This window comes from Bombus huntii, chromosome 6, assembly GCF_024542735.1.
Source record: "Bombus huntii isolate Logan2020A chromosome 6, iyBomHunt1.1, whole genome shotgun sequence".
NCBI classification, from domain to species: domain Eukaryota; kingdom Metazoa; phylum Arthropoda; class Insecta; order Hymenoptera; family Apidae; genus Bombus; species Bombus huntii.
The window spans coordinates 14552893-14578876 of record NC_066243.1 but is presented as its reverse complement, the minus strand read 5'-3'; the positions used below and the strand labels follow the sequence as shown (position 1 = coordinate 14578876).

The 25984-nt window shown below is 35.6% G+C and overlaps 1 protein-coding gene across 2 annotated transcripts; it reads right to left on the bottom strand.

Annotated features, from left to right (window-relative positions):
* Positions 1-35: 35 nt before the first annotated feature.
* Positions 36-24074, bottom strand: LOC126866673 (uncharacterized). 2 transcript variants are annotated; one of them, XM_050620542.1, is made up of 12 exons: positions 23597-24074; positions 10197-10443; positions 9154-9308; positions 8466-8677; positions 7853-7997; positions 7443-7682; positions 6579-6948; positions 6278-6458; positions 5997-6160; positions 4570-4773; positions 3659-3826; positions 36-3016 (listed from the first exon to the last, which is right to left on the bottom strand). In XM_050620542.1, exons 2-12 carry the CDS (start codon positions 10291-10293, stop codon positions 2448-2450), a joined length of 2505 nt encoding a protein of 834 aa, XP_050476499.1. In that variant the 5' UTR covers positions 10294-10443; positions 23597-24074; the 3' UTR covers positions 36-2447. The 2 variants fall into 2 exon arrangements, with proteins under 2 accessions (XP_050476499.1, XP_050476498.1); XM_050620541.1 differs by having other exon boundaries at positions 23601-24074.
* Positions 24075-25984: the final 1910 nt, after the last annotated feature.

Sequence of the window (25984 nt, the reverse complement as noted above, 5' to 3'; positions counted from 1 at the left end):
TACTATGAAAGAGTTCGAAGTAATGAAAGATAATCTTGGTTATTTATATTTTCGTTTATTTTTCTATTCGAACTACGATAGAGCAGAGTAATCCTTTCTTAATTATCCTGCTCATAAACGATGTAACTCGGTTATCGTACACTATGGAGACTCGTAATTACGCGCTATTTCCTGCATAATTATATCACATTATGGTTCCCCGTTGGAGAACTGTCATTATCTTCTTATCGTTTAAAAATAATTTTATAACGCGCTTGCGTTTATTTTGACAACCTGCTTGTATATATTAAAACTTCATTCCCTTGGTCTTTAAAGTCTGTTATTCAAAAACAATTTGTTACTGTACAGTGTGAGTCGTCTAGGAGTTTGAGCTGAAATAATTTCGATGCTGTAAAATCTATTAAAAAGATATATGATTCCGTCTAAAATGGCAAAGTTGATCTCCACATGAGCTTTACGTGTTCACCTACAGAAAAGTTAGAAACATCAAAATATATCCTCCTTGAAGTCATATACCTTTTATCTGAAACATCTTTTCGGTACAATTAATAGTAATAGGAAATATTTCAGTTCAAATTCTTAGGTGACTCACTGTGTATAGATATAGATAATCGATTTCTGTGAATAATTTCTACACAAAATTGTATACAATTTACGATTACCTTGATACACGATTATAAAAAAGATTTCTACAATTCGTATTGTTAGAGATATTTGAGTATGTGCCGTGTTCTGTTAGAAAACACGCGATTACAATACCTCATTAGTATGTTTTAATTAACCGATTGGTATAATAAATGTTATAAATAAATGTTATTCTTATACGATGTTTGGAATATTAATATCCCATATTATTGTCGTAATTAGTATTATACTTGTCAGCATGAGTATTTTTATGTCACTAACGCTTACTTTTTTTTCATAATGCTTCTAATAATAACATTTACTTAGGGTAATTTATTATTACAACTATAATTCTACTATATTTTTTTAATTAATATTTCTTGAAATATACATATATATATTATATCAGAATTGTCAATACTCTTCGATGAGATTCATGTTTCTTTTTAGTATCAATGATAATAAGTATATATTTCTTCAAAGTAGAATATTGCCAATATTTGTCTACTAGTGTTCACTCTTTTATAATAAATTAATATCTTACAAAGCAATATTTTCTGTAACATCTTATAATTATATGGTATGTAATTAAATGTTTTGTTAATAAAGATTTTAACTTTAAGAGAACTCTTTTGAATATCTAAGACAAGAGAAAATTAATTTTTACGTCAAATATCAATAATTTAGTTGTGTAGATTACATCATAATTCTAAATTAGAAATCTAAAACTCCACTTTTTAATAATACGGCGTTTGCTGTTTAACATCTCTAACAATAGTACTCATATAAATTTTTGCAATAATTCCACAATTTCCCACGATGACGTCAAATAGATTCATCTATTAATAATTTAACAACTTTGTATCACTATTGCAAAAATTATTATAAATCGCTTTTACACGTAATATCAATACTAATTTGATGTTATCCTAAGGAAAAATACGTATAAAATAAAGATTTTACATTATCTTAGGCTTAGTACAAGTAGAATGTTGCATTTCATATCTCTGTACGCGTTCTCGAATGCTTAAAAATGCATAATAAAATTAATTCGATCTCTGACATTGTGTGAAGTACATGCACGATGCTATTTGTTACGAAGTAATCCCGAAAAAACTTTTCGGGCGAGATTCAACTATGGATAATCAACTTTTAACACTTCGGATTGGTATACTTTTTATGATTGTTCCAACAGTAACAAATTCAATCACTACCTTAAATTCGCATATACGATCATTAACAATACATTTATTTATAGCATACTTTTATCCAATGTGCTTAAATCTTCTTATGAAATTTTCCTAAGTAATATCGTTTTCTTCTCCAATTGGGATTTAAATCGGACCATTTGAGTGTTTAGATTTAGTTCAAAAAACGATTATGTACTCCAAAGGATATTCGATGGTGCAGTACAAGTACAAACAATTATCCTTTTAATTATTACAAAAATGCAATCGCTGGATCATGTTATAACTTATAACTTTCAATACTTCGTATTATAGAAATATGTAAATTACATTTCTTTTCTTTCACACGAAATCGACAACGATCACCGGAATTTCTTGAATTTTGTGCAGATATTAACTAGACTCGAATAATTCCCAACAACACCAATCCATCTTTAACTCGGCAACCTTCGCTAACGAGCAACGTGTAGAAACTTGAACAGTGTGAAATTTCCGTACACGGGCCAGATTACGTTCGCATTTCCATTCTTTTAACAACGCCTCGTTTATATATTATACCTGTCCGATGGTACAAAGGTGGTTTCGCGATAAAGAACGAAGAAAGGAAAGAGTATCGAGATCTCTGGTGCAACTTCGTCACTTCTTGTCTTCCGGTTGTCTCTCTACGGTGACGTTACACCTAAATTGATCGTTCTCAAAGCTTTGATTCGTCGCGCCGTTCTGCTTCGAGCATTCCTTCGCTCGATCACGTTCGTCGGTTTGCATCCTTTTCAACCTCTTCACACCGAACTTCTTACTCGTTTCGGATGGCATTTTTTCGATCTTGTCAAGATTCTTCGCGTTATTGATAGCTTCCAGATTGTTCGTCTTTCGATTATCCGTTTCTTCCTTGCTAAAAGCCTGATTGTCGATTCCGGTTAGATTGCTCGATTCGTTCTTATCATCGTCGTATTTCGCGCCTTTCTTTTCCTCCAAGGCGATCTCGATGATGCCATTTTCAACACCGTTTTGATTGCCGAGGTTCTTCGGCTTTTTCTTCACGATGTCGTTACCTTCCACTTGTGGCTGCTTTTTCAGGTAAGCCACGTTGAAGATGTAGTACATTATACCGGTGATGAGAGTTATCATTGCGAAGATTCGATAGGTTGGTCGAGTGCCAAAGGCTTTCATTAGATATCCACCGATCAAGCTTCCTGAACCTTTGCCTAGAAGCATTAAAGAAATGATCGTTATTGGTAGACTGTGGTCTGTTATCGTGTAAAAGTAGGAAAGTGCACGGAATTTATATATATATATATATACAGTGTATAGATATTATAATTTGTTATAAATATACAATAAAACTACTCGTTATGATTGTTAGTAAGCGAAGCAAATTTTCACTCCTTTACTTTTGTTTCGAAAGATATGAAATTGCATAGAAATTCGCGGTATAATTATTACAATTATATATAATCGTATAACGATATAATTAGAACGGTATGGTGAGCAATGCGTCGTGTTTATGCATCTAAGGAACGCGAAATTAGATTTGAAGGCTTTTCATCTTAAACGAAAGTAACAAGTATGACAACGAACGATAATAAGAGACGATAAGTACGTTTGAAAATAAATACTAAAATATTATTTTCAAAGATAATTATGTCGAAACGATTTGTAGTTGTCAAATCTACGAGTATCGATCTAAGTAACGAGCTAATATCAATTGACTGCTGATGACGCCACGTTGGTGTCACGCGCACAAATTAACAAGTTTAGACAGAAATTCAGTAGCGATGGAAGGTTAACGCGTTAAAAATCTAGGGCAAAAAAGATTGTAAAATTATCCAAGAGAAAGTGTTTCTCACCGACTCCGTAATAAACTCCGCCTAATAATCCCTGTATCGAACTGTCAGTGGTCGTAGTGGATAATTTCGCTGCGTAAGTAACAGCGGCGGTGAAACTAAGTGACAAGGTGACAGATTCTAACGCTTCGAAAATAAGAGTATGCCAAGGATTGTATATCAAGGAGTATCCTGTAAAACAAAAAACAGTTAAAAATCAATGAAACGTAAAGCAAGTTCTTTTCTACATCTTTATATAATGACTTTATATGAAAACCTAATTACCAGGTACGGTAATAAAAAATCATGGTAAAAAGTAGGCAAAGTAAATACGTTAAATACATCAAGTGTATCACAGTGGCGAGTGAAAGATATCTGTTTCGTCCATACAAATTCACTAGTTTCGAATCTAGAACCATCTAGATTTAATCCTTAAAATTATATGCGCGTGTATGTGTTGCATTATCTCGTGTCGTTTTATTTCTAACGTGTTATTGCATCACTATTTCCTGTCCATTCTATATTATCGTGCTCTTTGTATCTATGTATCTACCTTTACACGCTACCATAAAAATTTATAATCTTTTCTAAGATCGCATTCTCCTTTTCTCTTTCTTTTGCCACCTCGTCGAGCCAGCTATAATTTAGTGAACCAAAGAAGCAACGCATAATCTTCGTAAAACTTGTCGATTAAACATCCTAACATCGACTTCCTTATTCTTTCATTTACATACATGTTGCTCTGGCGTTATGCTAAGTGACGTTATCCTCGAGTCGGCTACCTCAAACTCCAAAATATAAAACATGCCTAAATAAAGTTGCTTAATAGCCAGTTGTTTTTTCATTTTACCAGGGCAAAGAAAGTTCTATCATACGTTTATCAGGAGCATCATGCAGATGAAGTAGACTCGTAAGAATTAAAAATGAACGCTTACCGCAAAGTCTTATGGCGTAAAAAACGAAGCCTATAAAAAGTACATTGGCATGGCCGATCTTTGATATGATTGGACCAGATAGTACCAGTAATGGTATACCGGCAATACCGCCTACGGTTATGGTGATGCCCATGAGTGATCTTGATCCTCCTAAATCTTGTATCAACCAAAAGAGGAACGATTCGATGTATCCCCAAGCGGTGCCTGTAGAAAAAAAGAATTTATCTCGACAAAGTCATCAGGCTATAACGTATTGGTCGCGTTAAGCTCATTAAGCAGAGATATTCTTTTTAAAGAAGTTTACGCTTCTTAGAATTTGTTGCGTTCATAAATATTTATCACGACGAAGGAAAAACTGACCAGAGTTTTTGATTAATGACGCGTAAGTATATCTCGGTTAGATACATTGTGATTTTAAACTGTAGAGAATATCTTGGACACTTTTTTCTTTTTGAGGTACGAGAAAATGAATTTTCTCGCAGTGCTTACAATTCAGAATGTTTCGGGGATGATTAAGAACGACGTTATGAATGAAATTTGTAGAATCCATTACGCGTTTTGTTCCATTAACTTTTCAAGCTAATCCTCGACTCGATATTCTTCAATTTTAATTGATACGTTTCAATATGTCACTCCTCAAATTAAGATTGATGTTAACAAGAATGAAACGAGCGGGACGGTGCAATCACTGCATTTAACGTGACTAACGTTTCAAGTTCTAAAAATTTTTGATGGATGTTCCAAGTCACGCGAACACCATAGAAATCGTTAGATCTTCTGATAAAAATTTATACAAAATGATAAATTCGTCGTATGCGCAGTTTTCCTACTAAGAAATCTTTTAAATGGTCCTACAACAAGAAAATATAAATTTTAAACAAATTATGAACTTCGATCATTACGGATAACGGAGATTTAAAATTGTAGTCGCTATAAAGATCGTCCGATAATTTCATATTTGTAACACCATTCAATGTGTTTAAAAAAATCTATCGAACGATTTTGCGATAGAAACGACAAATTTTAAAATTATACTTGACGTTTTAAAAGTACCTTTGTGCGTTTAAAACGAATGAAAGAGGAAGTATAACGCAATCGGCGTTTAAAATCGAATTACTTTAAAAAGTACGCGCAATTTCGCAGCATCGATGAGGAATGTCAATGTCACTGCAATTTCATTAGTCGATCAGTGCATCAAAGATTAGCGGAAACCAGCAATGACGAAGATTACGCAACTTATTCGAGCTTTGCAAGTTCACAGCAAGTTAAGAACTCCTACGATCCGATAATTCAACAGGGCACAATTTCTTCTCCCGCTTTACATCAAATTGTCAAAACAAGAAATTATTACTAATGCTACTACTACTAATATTACTATTAATATCGATGTTAACATTAATTATTGCTATTGACGTAGAGATTCTTACCGAGAATGAAACAGGCGATAAAGAGAGCCGCGGCCTCGATGTTCCTTAGCACGGTGAAAACGTCGCGAACCACATTTGTAGACGGTGACTTGAATTCCAAATTAATGGCGAGCATTAACAGTCCTGAGATGAGCTTCAAGCCTGCGTACAAATAAAACGCTGGCCTGCAAAATGTATGTCATTTCTGAGAATTTCTACATTACCTCTATATTATATATCATTTTTACAAATTCATAGAAACGAGACGACTAAACGTCTTTGAATAAACGATGAATCTTTACCTGAAGTCCGTGTACTCTTTGCCAGTGCTCGCGTAATCGATAAGCAGGCCAGACAATGGCGACGAAATCATGCCACCGATACTGCCATAAATTCTTTGAAGACCATAATCGGCCTTTTGTTCGCGCAATATAGCGATCACCGCACCCTCGAACATAGCGAACGTAGTTCCACCGATGACACCTGCGAATAAATTTCGAGACGTCGTTCTACGTTTAATGAAAAGAAAAAAAAAAGTAAGACAATTTGAGAGGAAACAATAAAAGGTGCAATATTTATAAATGCAATAAAGATGCAATATACCGATAAATACTCTAATGGCGAAATACATCCAGAAAGTTACTCCTATGTTGTATTCGATCACTGTCTTCTTGTTCGTGCACATCTCCTTACGAGGCGCAGTGACGATACATCTTTTGCCGCAGTCTTCCGCGTTTAGGATCTTGTAAGGCTCGGAGCTGACGGAGTAATTAAAAAGTGGTAGAGTCACAGATATCCTGTCTGTATCCAGATCAGGATTCCCACAAGTGATCTTTTGAAATTCGTTTCCTGTCCACGCGATTTCTTCCGATAGGTATCTTCGTCGTTTCATCCCGTAATCTTCGTCCGTGGCTTCCAACGTTTTCAACTTCGATTTGTACGAATGATAATTCGTCGTTCGACTGGCATTGTCCTGAACGTTATATAACATACAGTGATTAATACACGAGGAATAACGAAGCGTAACGTATAACAGAAAAAATGATCGAAAAATCCCATACTGTTTGATTCTTATTTAAATCAATTTCGCGACAAAGCATCTCTCATTGGCAGTCGTATCATCTTCGAGCAAATTTCATTTTCACTGAACTAAGGAAAAGTGTTCGTTTTGAGAGCGTTTTTTTTTAAAAATGAATATTAGTTACGCTAATTCGTTCTGCGTTCGAAACTTCTTCGTGTGAAATATATCGAGTGTGAAAAGATAATTAAAAAGTATATCTAGAAAAATACTAACAGCTATTACATAAATATATCGATAAAAAATAAAACACAAAAGTATCTCTTATTTTCGAAGTATGCGCGTTACTAAATAGACATTTTCTTCCATTATTTCACAATTATTCTACTTTCTCTATTTCTTAAACAAGTATCGTGTATTTTTTAAACGAGTCTGTCTATGTACTTCACCTCTCGTGATATAACCGGATTGAAAGTGCAGAGAGTTCGGTTCTCGTATATTCTGTTCGACATGGCAGGTTCTAGGGTCGATATTTCGAAATCTTCGATAAATCCCGACACGGTGCATGAAAACTCGTACAGTCGATTCGATGGAAAGAAGTACTCGTTTGCATACAGTTGACGAATCGACGTCCTGAAGTACTCGTTGTTCTTTAGCTTCCGGTGCTCCCTTAGGTCTTCTTCTATTTCCTGTAAAAAATTGTATCGGCTAAGAGAACGTAATGTATAATTTTTATCAAAATTATCTCTCTCTCTTTCTACGATTCTTTGCTAAAGATCAATTAAAATTACTTCGTTCCAATTACGAGATATTATAAATCACGTGGAATCGATTACTTAAAATTGCTTAAATCAATTACCTGTGGCAATTCGTCCTGAGCAATCGAAAACCTGAACGAAGAATTCGCGCCAGTTTCCATGTTGTATCGTTTAATCGTGTACAGCCTTGACGACAAAATTGACTGCACTTCGGTGTCATTACGAACGTCTAGACGACACATGTAACTATAAAAAGGTAGATTAAACGTTTTTAATTAAAAGCCACAATGACGTATACGTTGATATTTAACGTTGCGTAAGACGATTTTAGTTTTGCTCGTGAAATAAAATCCAGGTTAATATGGATTGCCATTGTAATTGCGGATATTATTTAAAACGTATTTCAGAAAATACGCCGTATTTGGTTAAAGGAACTGTATCGAATCGAGCAAAACAGCTGATTCTGTCACGAGAATCGTATTGCTTATATTTTTTGAACGATATTACGATTAATATATCTTCCATCGAACATCTATAATTCCGCAAAGTTAAACGCAAGTTTAGATCAAACGATCGTCAACGTACGATACTAACTTAATTTTTAACAAGATTAAAAAAAAAAAAGAATAAACGGAGTTATCGGATATTCAATGAACGACGGAATTGGTTCGAGTATAAAAACGCAGAATCGTTCGAACACGTATCCTTACCTACCCGCAACTCTCTATCCTTGTGGAGATCTTGGACTGCAAGCTGGTCTCGCAAGGATGATTTTCGCTCATGGTGTAAAGCAACCCATTATTCCCTGTACAGCCGAGGTCCATAACGACTCTGTCTGGAAATTCCACCGTTATCCTACCGATCGGCACGAGCAGCAATAAAAGGGCCGCGACTCCGCCGAACGATGAGAACAGAGATAATAAGATCTGAATGAGAACATAGTTTCAATGTCAGTGGTTTGCTTCCTCTTTTGCTCCATCTTATCGCCAACAAACGATAAATCGAAAGATGAAATTCGAGCAACGATCGTTAGAAGAATTGTGGTTTTCGAAAGCGCTATAGAAAGTTAAGCGATACAAGCAATTTATTATTCGCATCGAGAATGTAGCAAACGATAAGCGATTTAAACGAATCGACATTTTTCTAAGCGAGAAATTGCAATTATCCCGTGATACAATTATCGACGTTGATATTTACGTGTGTAAAAAACGTCAGTTTCTTCTCGAAGCTCGAGTCGACGAACTTTATGCGATAAGAAAAGAAAAAACGTGTCGATTCGTGTGGTTTTCAATGGTTGATCGAAGCTTTCGTGGTTTATTGCGCGCGGCAATCTAATATCTACAGTTTGTTGGTATTCGAGTGGCGCATATGGAAATATCGCGATCGTTTAATGGAGTTTTACTTTGAAATTTCCCACGCGATCGGCGAACATTCCAGCCAAGGGTGGCATCACCATTGCGATTACTGGCGTTATGGCGCTCATTATGGCAGTTTCTTCCACGTTTATGCCAAGCTCCCTCATGTGTATCGTCAAATATGGATAAAGTACATAAAGCGCTGAAAACGATTATTAAAGATAGTATTATTACATTACGCAAAACGTAATAATCTCGAGAGAGATTGAAAATTGAAGAAAAAGTTAGTTGAAATACAGCAAAGTGTTTATTTTAATTATTTATCAATAATTTAATTATCGTATAGATAAACATAAATAAATTATTATAGAATTACCATTACCTTATATAGAATTAAAACGTAAATGGATGTAGATAAATTATCACAGATTAAGAATGAAATGAATCAAGAAAGAGATGGAAATATACCGGAAACAGTATTCTATTCTAAAAACAGAATTTAATACCTTACCAAGTGCGAAAGTTAAATCAGCACTGCGGTTTTTCCTTCAAATTATTCACGAAGAAGGTGTAAAATGTGGTCAAAGTAAATTGGCAACAAGAAATACCGCTCAACATATATATTACTGTCGAGAGAATGATTTAGTGGATATTTCAATGTATATACAACGTACTAACTTATGATTTAATGGATATATCTATCTGACTTATGCTTCAGTGAGTATATGAACCGAATCTATCCTTTAACGAATACAACTTTCGACGTTGTCCTAAGAAATTACGTTCTCCTATGTATTTTTAAACTTCCACGTAATTTTTTGCAATTTACCGCCAACAATATTGGTTTATTTGGTTTGTCTGGTCAAAGAGTAGCAACTTCTGTGTTATGATCGATAAAAAAAATTCCGGGAAAAATAACAATATAAATTTTCAGTAAAATGTTTTTCGAATAATCATTGTAACGGATCAGATTGCAACAAATCTATAGACTCATTCGCGTAATTTTCGAATAAAACGAAAAGCGGAGATATCAACACTTGCTGTTCAATTAACTTTAATTGACGATCGATCAATCGTGAGAAATACTTACTCGATGCTTGAACGAAGAATATCATTTTAAGAGGTAGCAACTCCTTGTGCCGGAAGTCTTTGATGATCCTCCGGAAGAAACTCTTGATCAGCATCATTTTGTCGTTTGCGAGGAACGATCAGTCGTGTGCAAGAGTTTCGTAAGTAATAACAGCGTATGCTTCCAGTCAAATATTGAGAATGGCATCAAGCACCACGCATATTTTTTTTAACTACACAACGTCACCGTTGCATGCTTTTTATTCCCACTGAAAAAAAGTGATTGCGCTTCCTAAGTCAACATTTCGACGTATTATTGCGACCTATATGACGTAACGATAAATATAACAAGGCAGTATCTATTTATCATAGTATCATTATAACTCAAAATATGAATTAAAAAAAAAAAAAAAAAAGAAAAGAGAATAAAGCAAATATAATCGGCTCGACTAAAATTTCATTGACGCAGCTTTTTCGAGAAAATATATAATATCCGTCGGTTTAAAAATAATTTTACACGCCATTGTAAGTACGAGCGTATACTGCTTGCGAGTGTCATGGCATTATAAAACGTTAACGAGGACGGAGCGATAATAATCGGAAGAAAGTTGGATCGAATGTTAATCAAGGTTTACAATGGCGATACGAATTTCGTGGCAGAAGGCATGCCAAACTTTACCAAATCGATTATGACACATTTATTCCATGAAAATACCGTTGCTCGGAGACGACCAACTTTGCACCTCAGCTGGGGTCAGCTGATTTTTTCTGTGTACGATCATCGAGTACTGTACTACATCCGGTAACACGAGCCATTAGCTGGTCGAACGGGTGCAAATATTTATTTGAAACAAACTTCTAGACCCACTTCGTTACTTCGAGTTATTGGAAAATGATGATAGACGACGTTTTCCATTAGTTACAGCATAACGACGAACGCTGTTGTCTCTTCCTTTTAACGCTATAAAATCATATTTGAGTTTCGGAAAATTGTTCACTACGCGCGCTATGAAATTATTTACAGAGACGTGGAAAAGCTCCCGCCTATATTCCAAAAGCGATATGCACAAGAATTAAATCAATTGATAGAGTACTATGATTGATAGATTTTACTATATTACGAGCAGTGATGTTAATCGTTGCAATATTAATTCTACAAGATTTCGTCCGTTTGTACTACGTACAGTCCGCATTTCATACTAAATCTTCTTCCTCCGACCAATCAGACTAACATAAGAATCGTAAAATCCTGAAAAATGGATTTGTACATCATGTTAACGCGACCATTTTCTTCAGATATCGATTATGCGGTACTATTTTCAGAATAGAGACGTTTAGAACGAGGGACTCTCTAATAAAGGCTTGGTTATTGACAGTGGACAAGAAACGGTAGCCGTGACAGTGGATGATGTGTCAATACGAATGTCATGACTTTTACATAACGGTTTAACAATTCACGCCACACACCATGAATGTTACGCTGTTGTACGTCAGTTTCCGCTTTGAAGGATCAATGACGACCAAATATAGGTATCTATGATGTTTAATACGATGCCGATTCCCGATGCGATCGAAGAAGAAATAAAAGATAAGCGGAAGAATAATTAGAAAATTTCTCGTAACGGCACTTTCTGCTACTTTTTAATGAGAGGCTCGATCTTAAATCAAAGCTACGAATAAACTGTTGCGGGGAAATGAATAATTCAAATTGGCGCGTGTGTCGGAAACGGCGGTATAGCGAGATGGTAATTACGCATCGCCAGGTTACGCAATTCTACATATACGCGATGGAGCAGGTAGCTGATTATCCACGGGTTCGATCTTTTTCTACTGTTTTGCTCGTGATTTATTGAAATTCGCGGTTGTCGTACATTAACCTGCTCCGAGTTCCAAGCTGGCTTAATTTCCTTGTAATTTGTATCGTGTCATGGATATTTTCCATACGAGTAATTTCTAATTAACGAAACACTATTATTATTTTATTACCATCTTTATCGTTTAATTCTAATTAAACCACCTTTCTATGCCTTTCGATTACGAAATATTATTTATTATTTACTAGACGTGTTTCCAACACATGTTTCCAGTTTATAACATCATTCGTTTGATTCTGAAAATAAAACTAGTTTAGTTCCGCGATGAACACGTTTCTTAAATGTTTCGATCGTCACCACGACGCTCCTTCTTAACGTAATCTAGTGCTTTCAAAAGATGTAATGAAATACAACAGAATATACTTTTTAAATCGTATCTATGTTCGAAACAAATTGAATTACGCACGCAGGGATATCGTAATGAAATATCTTAGAAATTTCATAGGATCGTACGATTAAATGCCAGTCCGTAAGCGCGTCGTTCCTTTATCGAGTTGCTGATTGTTTTCAAAACTGTCGATAACGGTGTCGCTTGTACGAAATTCAAGAACCAATCCATAAACCGAGTCTCGGATATCGCTGTTTGTTTCGCGATCGAGTCCACCAGATGTGTTTTAAATGTCCGGCACGTACCCTACTCGTTCCATCAGCTGTGCAAATCAAATGACGTTGCAATAACCGAAGATTTGCGTTTCGAAGCGTTAAAGGTATGAAATTGACGTCCGCGAATCGACAATCAAACGACTTTTTACATAACTGCATTTCTTTCGCGAGAGTAAAAAAGGAAAGTGTTCAAAAGAAGAAAATTAGAACAGGAAGTCAAAAGATCACCGTCTCCTTTACCAAAGTCACGGGAAACACGATTTGCAAAATAGATGCGTCACGTTAGTCTCATCGTCTATGTTAACTGATAGTTATTTCTAATTTATGCGAGATAGATAAATCGAAATTAGTATTGTAAGTTACGGTAGAAAATGCGCGATTGTAATTCTTTTAATGCTTGTTATTCGCTGTAATTTATTGTCTCTCGATGACCATTAAACAAGCTGATGGTAAAATGTAACCTAATGACGGTGTAGCCCGAAGCACAATACAAAATTGAAAACCTATATATTTTGTCTCTTTTATTGTAATTCTCCTGCTCTATACAAATTGCAATTAAAATTGCAAAAACTTTACTGCGTACTTTATAGTACAATGTTTATTATACATATTATTGTGCGTTATATATTAAATAATAATATACATATAACAAGTAAAGGGAAACTTTTCCAATTAATTAATAATTTACGATATACAACAATCATTGTTTTTTTTTTTGCTGTCGACAGTTATGGAGCATGTCAATAATAATTTCTATCTTGTAAAAACTGTTGTAACCATCCACTTTATTATCAACTTTATTATCTGCTTAATGAATTATGTATTATCGTAGAAAATTATACAGTCGTATTTGAGAGTTCAGTTTTTAAAAACAAACGCGACATATGCATCGACGATCGCAGTCTACCCTTATCATAGGTCGACTCTAATCGAGATTAAAAAGCAAAAAAGCCAAAACAGTCTTAAACAAAGGATTACAACAATCGAACGAGACGTTAACGAGACTAAACATCTTCTGCTCGGTTACGAAACGATTGAAACCATCGAGCAAATACCACACGTTTTCACAAGGGAAACGTGCATGACTTCTCTTCAGGGATGAATTACAGCAATCATTACCGCACCTCAACTACAATCACGATCAACGCGTAAAAACTCTCTTTGAAACATCATCGATCGAGATGTGTGTCGAGATACACGACTTCTCTGATAAATTCTTCAATTTTTTCCTTTTGTACCGAGCCACGGAACGGTGACATAACGAATTGAAGGTCGTAATGATATTTATGTGCAACACGATGACCATTTCCGGAGACTCGAAGAATGCTAATTTCAGCTATTTTCAGTGAAAAAAAAAAATCAGAGTTCAAAGGAGCTCGTTTCTTCGGATCTTTATAGATCTCACGCGTTTTCTTCCGTGTTTCATGAAAATTTGTTTTCTCTTTCTCTTTTTTTCTTTTCTTTTTTCATTGGGCGCAAGAAATAATCGTGTCCTTGTCATCTCGGCAATCTATAAGATTATTTTGTAATTTAACATGAATTGTGGTTTGTTTCCGCGAGTAGAAGAAGATTATCTTGCGAATAACGTAAGAGAATTATGTCAGAGAAACTTTTCTCGGCGCTATTTGTTATTTTAAATGGCATCGTGACATAATCGATATAACAGAGGGGGGAAATATTTTTCGTACTTCTAATGTTAATAAGATGCTTCGTAGATTCTGGTCACGCGAATTACTGATAGAATTATTAAGTCCACAGTTTACGGATGAAAGATAGAACAACGAATTTTCAGTATCAAAGTATCTACTACTAAGGTTTTCGTACCTTAGTTTGTGAAATTCAGATTTGATGATCATCAAAAATGGAAATTATATATGCATTCAGAATAGACAAGAAGATGGTAACGAATAGAAAATTACGAATTGTAAATTACGAATGCAAATTTACAAGCTACTCGATTACAAACATTAAAATGTCTCCCTGATAGTTATGAATATTTATCGACGTATCAAACACGTTTCAAGACACATTTCTTCGCATTTTTTGCAAATAATTTCTTACGTTTCTCGTATTATTTTCCCACTGTTATATTCACGAGCAGTTTCCCTAACGATAATGAATTAACCATATGCTACTATCACACTGAGAAGATATTCTGTGTATCATACTCAATGTTCGTGATGTAACGGTGTTTAGCGTTATTAAATACCGCGATATCTCATCCGATATTCATTACTCGTCGATTCAGAAATTTTTTTCCAATGCGGCATGTTTCGATATCACTTTTCATACTTGTTATATCTATATATTCAATTAATCACGTATAACGAGAATATTAAATATCAACAATTTCGACGACATCTATTTATTATAAGCCGTTTCTCTACTCGAGAAGAAACTTCCCCGGTATCTAAAAAATTCACTCGATAGAAACTAAGTTTTACGCGCTTACTTCGAAACAGTATAGAAACAAGTTTTCCCCATTATAAAAAAAAAACACGTAACTCTCGACTCCATGGAAACTTTCATCTACCCTTCATCGTTGTTTCATCGTTTTCCAAGTTGCAAAGAAACAGAAGAAAAACAGGAAAATATACGTTAAAGTCACTCGGTCGAGAAACATAACTTTTTCGGTGTACTTTATTTATTCTGCTCCTTTCCATCGGAAGACTTGGTGTCTTGGTAGACGAAGGCGATCTGGTATTACGAGATACGGCACGGTAATTACCGCGAATTGTCAGCGTTATCGGAGCTGAATGTTGGCCCATTACAAATGTAATTGCGTAATTCGTACGACGTTGGAGTTTGTCGGACGAGCCGAGTGTTAAGTATCCTCTTCCTGAAACATTCTGTTTCTCTCTTTTCGTTCCTTCCTTTTCCTTCCGTTTCCTTTCTTTTTTTCGGGGGCATTTTTCAACGACAGTTAAGAAACAGTTGGAAAAATGGCGAAAAATTTGTACGAGAGATGGAAAATACTGGAAACGGGGGTTTTTTTTTTGTTTGGTAAACGAGGATCGCATTAATCACGCTAGATACATACGTGTCTGATTAGAATATCACGTAAGATTACCATTACCAGGCAGTATTTACGTCGTTCGTCTTCTCTTGAACTTTTTTGTTAGCCTTGGTATGCGATCGTGTTTGCTCGAGTTCATGCCTTGTCGCGTTTTCCATTACATTCCGATACGGTGTCATTTTTATTCTTCTAACAATAGAAACACTTAGCACACAATCTGCGATAAACTTTACAATGTAAACGAGCCATCCGCTGTTTTTAACCATACGAATATTTCAATTAAAAACACGGTGGTATATATTTCCAATGAATAGCATCGTATAATATACAAGGACTGGTTCGTGTAACCTAATGCAAGTTCTTTCATAACGATGATCACAATTAGGGAAAAAAAAACTGTAATTGCTGCCTACGGTTGCTTGATAAGCGATTCAAACTTGACTTTGTTCTTCTTTTCTATTCTTCCTTCGATCGACTTTGAATTGTTAATTTGATTTTAATTGTACCATCAAGGATTCCTTGCCTGATAATCTATCAGCTGATACTCGTTATTATATTCGAGTAATTTATTTTTATTTCGACGTTGCTTCCAGCGACTTCGACGATTTTCATTGAGTGAACTCGCTAACACCTAACGAACATGTAAATTACTCTCATATTTTAATATTGAACGCCACTCACATTTTGGGAATATTCCTTACGTTTTACAGTGTACATAAAATTAGTCAGTCGAAAGATCGATAGCTAGCTTCAATGGCGATTCAACTTGACAGGGACATCGACGCCAAAGCAAGGACGAGATTTTGTAATTGTTCGCGACCACGATTCTAATGTGACAGATGGAGGCTCGCGAAGACAAGCAGAGCTCAAGTAGTACGGAAACATCGTGGCTCAACAACTCAGGACACGTTTTCTATTCAAGGCTTGGCACGCGTTCCTTATGGAAGCTCTCGAGAAGAGTATGCTTTTCTTATACTGATTTCAGTTTCTTGACGTGGTCAACCAGCGAGAAAGATAATGTTTAGACCGGAATTCGAACAAACGGATACCAACAGCAACACGTTTCATTTACCTATTTTGTCGTCAATTTTACTTCCAGGAACTTTTCGCCCAATGACCTATTAATTAATATAAATTATACTCGATTAATTTATATTTATTTTAATTTTACTCGCAGAGACTTCTTGCGCATTAATTTATTAACTAGTAACGTTAGTGAATTTATGCAAGTTATTCCTTTTCTTGTTTTCAATTTCGCAGTTGTACATCGAATAAGATTTGTTTTATTGTTAAATTTCAATTTTATCAGCGGTGGTTAACTTGTAAGTTGTGCGTTTAATTAAAAAGGATTCAGATTCGATTATTAAATATCGAATAGATTCGATTATCGCGTTTAAGTTTCTTCATTTTTCGAATGAAACAGGCAGAGACTTTTGAGATATTTAGAAACTGAATTTTTCGTTAACGTGAGGTCAGAAGAGCTTTGGCAATCATTGTATGGTATCATCGTCGTTACACTTATTGTAACTGACATATTTCGCTGTTGAAAAAAAAAACGAAAAAGATTTAAACAGCAGTCTGGAACATTGATTCGAAAGAATTGCATTGGATCACACACGTATGTATACGTGTGTATCGTCATAAATCTTCGTCATTATCTTATTTTATTCGATTATGTGCCGTGAACGAGCAAAAAGGCATTAAAAATGGCGCAGTGCGATACGGATGGTTCCATAGCATCTCGTTGTTTACTATTATTTTAATAACGTCATTCGACGAACAAATTCAATAGCGAAATAATTTTTTAATAAATATTTTTCAACGAAAATCTACTAGAAACCAGCGACTTTTTAATATCCCAAAATTAATACCAAATCATTTTGGTATCCGCGAAATAGCACGTACCAATAATTTGTTAAATTACATTATTTTCAACATTCCAAAAGCATCCCTTAGACTGAGACTAAGATTCAGATTAAAGTCGCTCGGATCCTCCGAATTTAAAGCGTCCAAACGAAAGAAAAGGAGAAGGGAAGAGTGAGAGAGAAAATAAAATAAAAGACATGTAGGTCGACGTATCGCAAATTTGAAGCAATTTATCCGGCTCCTTAACAATGCCCATTACGACGTATTATCTTATTGTCACGTGAAAATGAAAATGGAATAATGGAGGCATGTGTAAAAAAAGATGTTGACGCATGTGTATCGTAACAAGCGGCTCCAATATCGATTATTAGTTTCCAGCAATTGAAACAATTAAGAATCATTCCTGCCTCGTGTATTTTCCTACTTTTTTCATTGTTCGTGATTCTACCACGAACCTATTGAACGTCTTTTTCCATTGAAAAGTCAGCGATTTTTTCTCCTTTTTCGTTCACATGTATTTAGGCTGTCGCCTGTACAGATTTCATTTTCTCAGATTTACGATCTATGAAACGCGACAACTTCGGATACGATGATCTTGGTAAGCTTTTTAACGCGGAACAGACCGTAAGTTGTAAAATGATTCCTCGTTGCGCAATTCTAATCCAGTTACTGTTACATCTGTTTCTCGTGTCGTTACATATTTGATCGTACAGCATCGATGTAATCGATGTTCTAGTACGATTCGCAGATTCGTTTTCAAAATGAAGTACGATGCATCAACGAAGTATTGCAACTTGGTCTTCGGATCCGTAGAGATTTCAGTTAAAATCTTTTAATATTATAACGATACTTGATATCCGATTACATATGAATTCATTATAAACTCTAATTCTCAACTATTATCTTTTTGGTCTGTAATGTATATACCTATATATTCCATATATAAATATCGAATATTAGATACCTATGCAAAAATTTTCAATGATTTTCCTAACGCGCGTAATGTGAGAATAACAATCTGTAAGGAAGAAAGTATGTTAAATCCTTGATTATTCAACGAGTAACTTAGAGTTTGTAAACGCTTAGACATTGAAATACGAAAAATACAGAATAATGATTAATGCTATTAAAGACTAGTTATTGAAATGATATTGTGGCTCGAACAAACTATGATTCATAATGAAGAGGCTGTTCATTCAATGCAATATTGTTTAGGTAACAAAGGTGGGTCGGTTATAACTGAATGGTTTTTCTAGGTACACGTGCGTGACTACTGAAAGGTTCCTAACGATGATTAGCGCGAAGCAAAAATTTTCATGAATTTATTACTATTAGGAAAAATAAACATCGAATAAAGATAAAAATAAAAATCTCTCGTTTCTTTAATGTCGTCTCATTTTAATTTATTATACAGTATGATCTGTCTTGATATATTATTCTTTGTTGCATGCAAACTAGAGTCCATTAAAACAACGACAATTACACTAGATTCATTATTTGTGCAGTTCTTAAAGTTACGAACCCGTTTAGAAATTAATTTTTGTTAAATTAACACCAATATTCCAGCGTCGTGCCTTTGCCTTTCCAATTATCTTGCGAGTGAGATACCTTTCTATTTCTTAGCGATGTATTGCGTGATTCTACAGTTTTCTCTGCGATATTTACTTTAAGGATTTAGTCTCATTAGCATTCGAAAGATTTACTTCATCGAAATAGCTTTTACATAAATCACCTGCGAATATGAAATGACACAAAGTAACGAATAGATCATTTTTCGAGATGCATCACGTTCATCAAAGATTCTATTCGAAGAAGGAAATATCCGCGCGTTAACAAAGACATTTTTTTGTAACTGAAAATCGGGAAATTTTTCGTAGAAATTATTGCACGAATGATTTTCGAAAAATAAATTTCAATAGGGGAAGTTTGCCGGATTTCAAAATTCCTACAAGAATCGTCATTGAAACATTGCCGCTTAATGATTCGCCATCTCCTCACAAGACTAATACCTCGTTATTTTATTTCATCGTTCCTTTCCCTCGCCGTGGTATCGGTTTGCTAATCTTCATGACATAGATTTCGAACAATAAGCAAAATCTATAGTTACGTAAACACGGTGACAAGCGTTGCCAAATAGGCATGCAGATTTACGAGTTTCTCTCGTGGCAACCGAGTATCGCGCTTATGGTTGGATATTTTAACCGCAAAGGTTCTTTTTCAGAACTATGTCGTTTTCTTTAAGTCCATTCACACAGCGATAAACCTCGTATTAATGAAAATGTACAATTTTACATCGGTAAATAGTCGGCAGTGTTTTATTTTCGTCTAACGATTCGAAAATAGCTATTTCTGTTTATTCTCGGAGCTGTTAAACTTGGAATAATCGATATCCTGTAGCTTTTGCGATATTTTCACAATAAAAGATCGAAGTACCATAAGACTTTGCACGATACGATCATAAATAAATAACCGCGATATAATTATGAGAATTCGCAATGAAAGCAGAAAGATTCGTTTTTTGACATTTTTCTGGACTGTGAATTCTCCCAAAACTACAATGCAATGGTAAGATCTACGGAGATCGAGGGCAAAGAAACGCAGATTCGAACGCAACAAAGTGCAGCGTTGTTCCATCGCTCGAGAGGAGAAAAAACAATCGGTGAATCGGATCGAGCGTTCCATTTCGATTTCGATTTCGATTTCGATTTCGCTTTCACTGTTACGAACGCGGCAACGACGGCGACGCGACGCCGTCGAATCGGGTCAAGTGTATTCAACAACTATTACAGCTCCTATGTTACTCCGTATGCACCTCCGGAGTCCAGAGCGCATTCAAAGGAACTCACAAATTACGTTGTTAGTAGTCCGCGACACGCGTCACCGTGGATGACAGATCGTCCGATCTGCGTCATTGATCAATGCTCCGAATGATGCGCCACTCAAAACAATTAGAGGATCACGTTTCTGGATAATGCACCCGGTTGAAACAAATATAGGGAGTAGATGGATTGCCATGGGAATCGTTTACTCGACTATCATCACTGGTACGCATTATCGTAAAATTTTTGCGTTGAAAGAATTGTCCCGCATCATGTGCCTCTCTCGATTAAAGATCTCCTATCGTCCGCTGTTTCGAAATCGCAGAAAATTGCGGTTTTATCGTTTGCTTTGCGTCCTATCGTTGTCCACGTTTGCATTTAGACGAAGATTAATATTAATTGTAATTTCAATTCTAAATTATGATCTCATTTGATAGTAAATAATTCAAATATTAAAAAGGTCCCTCTAGAAAGCAGTAAAAATAAAGAATATCGCTATCGCTTGATAATTCTGGTGTTTACAAAGATGTAATCGTCATTGAATAGACGGAAATCAACGTAGGTGCATGACAAGGCTAACCTGTCAACTTCAAGGATTAAAATATGATTCGGATTTATCTGTCATATCCTGCGGATCTCAATCTTCGCCGCTTCTATCTGATCAAGCCGTCTCCGCTACTGCCGCAAGTGTTTTTTCTTGTTTCTTTTTCCTTCAAAAATAATTCTTTGCTACGAAGGATGCGATACTGAAATATGAATACACAACGGTGGTTAAAAGAACGTTGGAATGTTAAAAGAACGAATCGACGCCAAAACGCATCATAAATTTGGCAATTGCAGTTCCGGATCGCTTTTCCACGATTAAGTTGGTATCTATTATCGGTGAAAATTTCCAAGACACAACATGCGACGGATCAGGTCGATCTACTAATATCAGTAGTCGATAAATTATAGTATTACAGAGTTTAGGTTGCAAAACGTAGTAAATATAGATAATCGAACATTCGGCATTATGTTTCTTGAATGAAGCGACAGGTATGTGTTCTGCACGACTATTTCCATTCGCCGAAACTTCTGTATTTTAGTTAACTCACGCGAAATTAGCGCGTCTATCTTCTCTATTTTTTCCGTTCGCAGAATAATTTATTTTCGTTTAAAACGTTATTGCCTTTGATGTCTCTTAAAGCATTATTGTCTATTTTCTGACCTTCGTGATTTATTTCCCATAAACAAGTGACCAGCCTCCAGAATTTCGTAAAGCAACGTTGACGTCTCCTAACATTTGCGTAACCTTCTTCAAATGTTGAATGTATGGATTCTACGTTTCTTGGTGGCACCTTTTCCGAGTTCAAATATTAAATAGTCACGTCGTGCTAAAGAGTGAGAAAAATCTAATCTAATTATCAATGACAAATAATCGCAAGACTCTCTGATACTTCGACGAAATATCTAATTAACGTATAATATACGATACAAGTACTTTAGAACAAATTTCTTCCTCCTTAACGTAGTTAACGTAATCAATAACGATGAACGATGGGATATCGTTTAATGAATGGTCCCTCAAACTTATGTACCGTGGCAACGACGTATTTCGTGCGCAACAGTATAACGTTTTTCATTAATAATTGCACTATTATCAGAATATCGAATTATGTATCTGAACACAGCAGACTCTCTCTGAACAAATTTCTGTGATCTAAAACTTCTCGTCGTTTATTCTTCGAAACAGATATCGTGACATTATAGTAGCTACAAGCGCAAATATTCGAAGAAGGCAGATAAAATGAAACTGTCTGCGAAGATACGCGAGAAAATTGTTCGAAAATTATCCGAAAACGGGCAATAAAAAATATCCGACACAAGCTTTTCACGAAACTGGCCAGCAAAATTTCTGGGAAACAACGAAATGCCTTTTAACCAAGCCAGCGTTTCTTTTCACGAACCACCGCTGTTAAAAGTAATCCAAACGTTTAAGAGGTAGTTTCAGTTGCTCCAACTTTTCTTGCCCCGTTTTATTAAACTTCCGGAAACTCGAGCTCGCGGAGGCTACTCTCCACCGCTAAAAATAGCGGATGCGAATTGAAGATTTTAAAATTCACCGAATGTCTTGTCGGGGGCGATCTCGTTGAAAAGCATCGCTTTATTAAAAATTCTTGCCTATTAGCTTCGCTACGACTGCCAAGTCCGTCCACAGCATTGAAAGGAACTCACAAATTACATTATTAGTACCCTCGGACACGCGTCACCGGCTACATCACCGTGGACGAGCGTCAACAATTTCTGCAACATCGACTTTTGTACCTTCTATCGCGCTTCTTTTACCCTGTGGACAAAATTTTGCTACACTTCACGGCGCGGTGTTCGAACGCTGAATTAACCGTAACATCGTGTAAACGGCTAGCCTGTTCACCAGTAGAAATTGCACAAAGATACTCATGAACTCGCGGCTCAGTTTTGTAGTCTGCTACATAAAGTTGAAGAAACATTATATAATTTACATATTTTTACATAATACGTTAGGCTAAACTGCGAGCTAAACGTCATCTATCATTTGCATAACTTTACACAGTGTATGATTAAGTGGAACGTTATTTATAATAATAAAATAGGAGAAAAGTATGATCGTAGCTGATTTTCAGGTAGTTTCCATCGTTTAGAAAGGTGGTTTTGTTTCCTTATGGTTATCGCCATTCGTCTGCTTCGTTTATTTCTCCGATTCCTAATATTATCTCGATTCGATTCTAATTGTTTTCTGAATACCCAAGTTCAAAAATTATTGACGATTAAGATAGATTCGCGTTGGAAAGGATTTTCAACGGAGTTCTGGTATTCGAATGGGTCTAGATATTAGCAAGACTGGACGAGTTTCGAATATATATTTGTTTTAGAACGGTGGCTTATATCGTTACGAAGCTTCAGTCTCCAACTTGTACCAGAGATTATTTCAAAACGAAACCGCATTATCGTGCAGTTACGAAGCTAAAAATTCCCATGAACCGGATTCGATATTCACAGGACGATCTTTCATAGACGTTATGATAGAACCTCGCTATACTCGCAACCCGGCAGCTCAACGCGTGCATAAAAAACGTCAAACAGGAAGCACCGACATCACCAGCCAATAAACAGACTATGTCTATTCATACCACTCAAACCACCACACGCATACGAGATACTCTGCCTCTTCATTCACCTAACTATATCAACAACAATTACCCTGAGAGTAAAATGAACAACTTACGTACATTCGTCCACCATTCAATACCAGGAAGTAGAGACATCAAGCAATTCGTCGTTCAGAGATTCTCGGCCAACCACGAGGACGGCCTACTTTCCAATTTTTTAAAATCGCCTCTCAAATTCTTCACCAAATCCGATTCTTCGCACTCTTTGTTCAACTCGGAATTTGCAAATTTTCTATCTCCTTTGTTTTTATTTTCTTTTTCTTTTCTGTTGTTTCCGTTTGAAAATCAAACTGCAAGATTCTTATTAATAAATTCTAATTCAAATCTATTCAATTCACGAAACGAAGGATCGCGAGACGTAGACACTCGGATGTCAAGATTTTACGTGATACGGGATTATCGTTAAGAATGTCTGCGTGTCCGATTGACAACGAAGATCGAACAACGCGTCGAAATCGCGGTTCTCAGACCCTCGAGAAGTGACAGAATCGCCGCTGGGTCCGTTCTGCGCGCTGTCAAGCGCAATACTGCCAGACCCGATCGTCGATGGCAACGCACCAGCTCGAAAATACGTGTATTCTAATACGCCAATCGGATCTAAGACCATGACCGCGACGGAACACGTCGATTTACCTGCCCATTGATAGCCGGTGTGCACGATAAGGAACCGGTGCAACCGTTTTTCGTTCGATTTTATGTAATTTTTCTAAGATACAAGCGTTTCATTGGTCGTTCACTGGTTTCATTAGCAACTTGATTTCATCCATCGATTATCGTGCATATCGCGTGTACGATGGTGTTTGGTAAACTGTTCGATGGATCGGTTGGATTGTTGCTTTTAAACAATATATGAAATATTTAATATAAGAAAAGAAAATATAACAAAAAAAAAGTGAATCCAAATAGCAAATCTGACATTTAGTAATTTATTGCGATTTATTCTGATTTATTCTGATTTATTTCGATTTATTCTGATTTATTCCGATAATCCGTACACATCGTTCCTGTTCGAATCGGAAGTGAAATTGAAATTAATCGTTCGATCGTATTCGTATAACGGTATCGCGAGGTTGTAAGATTATTTTATCTGTCTGGTGTCAGTTGCCTGGCGAACAGGTAGCAGATTTCTGCAACTTTTCATCGCGACGAGTTGCGAATCCTTGACACACATCATTATGCCGTTATTAAGGCAGGATAAGCACACCATATAGCGGATTCGAAACGGATGGATTCACCATTAATGGTGATACGTCGTGAGGGATCAACATACTACGTACGTATAGGTTCGTGATTTTTTCATCTCTTTTATTTCTTCTTCTATTAAACTATCAGGCGTATAAAATAATTTTGTCTTTTCTACATCCCTAGGTTTGTGTTACGTGTTTCATTTTTTCGTTAACTTGCGAAAAATATGAAGTCACGTGTCATCCAAGTAATTTCATAGTCTCGTGTTTATATTTGTAATTTCAGATTCTCTATGATTCTCAAATGTCGATGTGCGAATCTCACTTCTGTTTTGACAAACAAAAGGCGCAAAATATAGTGCCATAAATTGTGTCTTACCTCTGACACTGAAACTAATAGACCATGCTCTGCGTCAACGCTTCATTACTTTTATGGTACAAATGAACATGATAAAATTTAGATCAGTTGACGATCTAACATGAAGGTTTCCGACGCTATTCGAGATCAGAAATGAAAATGGAATAACCGAGGGAACGGCAGAACTTTCCAATACATCTGACATTTACCTATTATACTTATCTACTATTGTATTTCAAAGTGTACACACACGAGTTATCGGGCAAAAGTCAGTCAAAGAACTAATGTGCAATTATATACTCTTTACCAGAGCTATTAAATCTTACTTGAAAAGAAAATAAAAATTAACAATAATTAAAAATAATATACGAAACGTAATTTCAACTTATGCTAAGATTAAATCATTTTTAACAATAATTCTTTTCACTTTGGATAGCGATAAAATAATTTGGATTTTAATATTAATTGGAATTTTAAATATCGTAGCTTCCTCATACACTGACATTATAAATTATAAATGGTAAAGCCGAATTATTTCGCGACATAGCAGTATTTGCTTTCAGAATTGTTCTCATTTCAATTACCCTTGAATGCATAGTTAGCGCACTATGAAGAGAAATCTGTGTTTCCGATGTAATCGATGAAACACAAACTAAAATTATCTAAGAGATTATGCATTTCAGGAAAGGGACAGATTATTTCATTTAATATATATTTATATTTCATCGTTTAAATAAACTGACAATCTATAATTATCTCAGATTAGCTACAATGTTACTCAAAATATATATGCCGATAATCACTTTTCAAACATCTTATTTAAATGTTACCCAACGCTGTCATTGTTGGTCTAATCTCAATTGTGAAGAATCGTTCCTTTGAATATAACTTTCCCGCTAGAT

Excerpts from the sequence above, each read along its gene's own strand:
- LOC126866673 (XM_050620542.1), bottom strand. The coding sequence starts at position 10,293 with ATGATGCTGATCAAGAGTTTCTTCCGGAGGATCATCAAAGACTTCCGG. Across the intron at positions 7,683-7,852 it reads CTCAGGACGAATTGCCACAG|GAAATAGAAGAAGACCTAAG; the intron begins GTAATTGATTTA and ends AATTTTTTACAG. Across the intron at positions 6,459-6,578 it reads CGCCATTAGAGTATTTATCG|GTGTCATCGGTGGAACTACG; the intron begins GTATATTGCATC and ends ATTTATTCGCAG.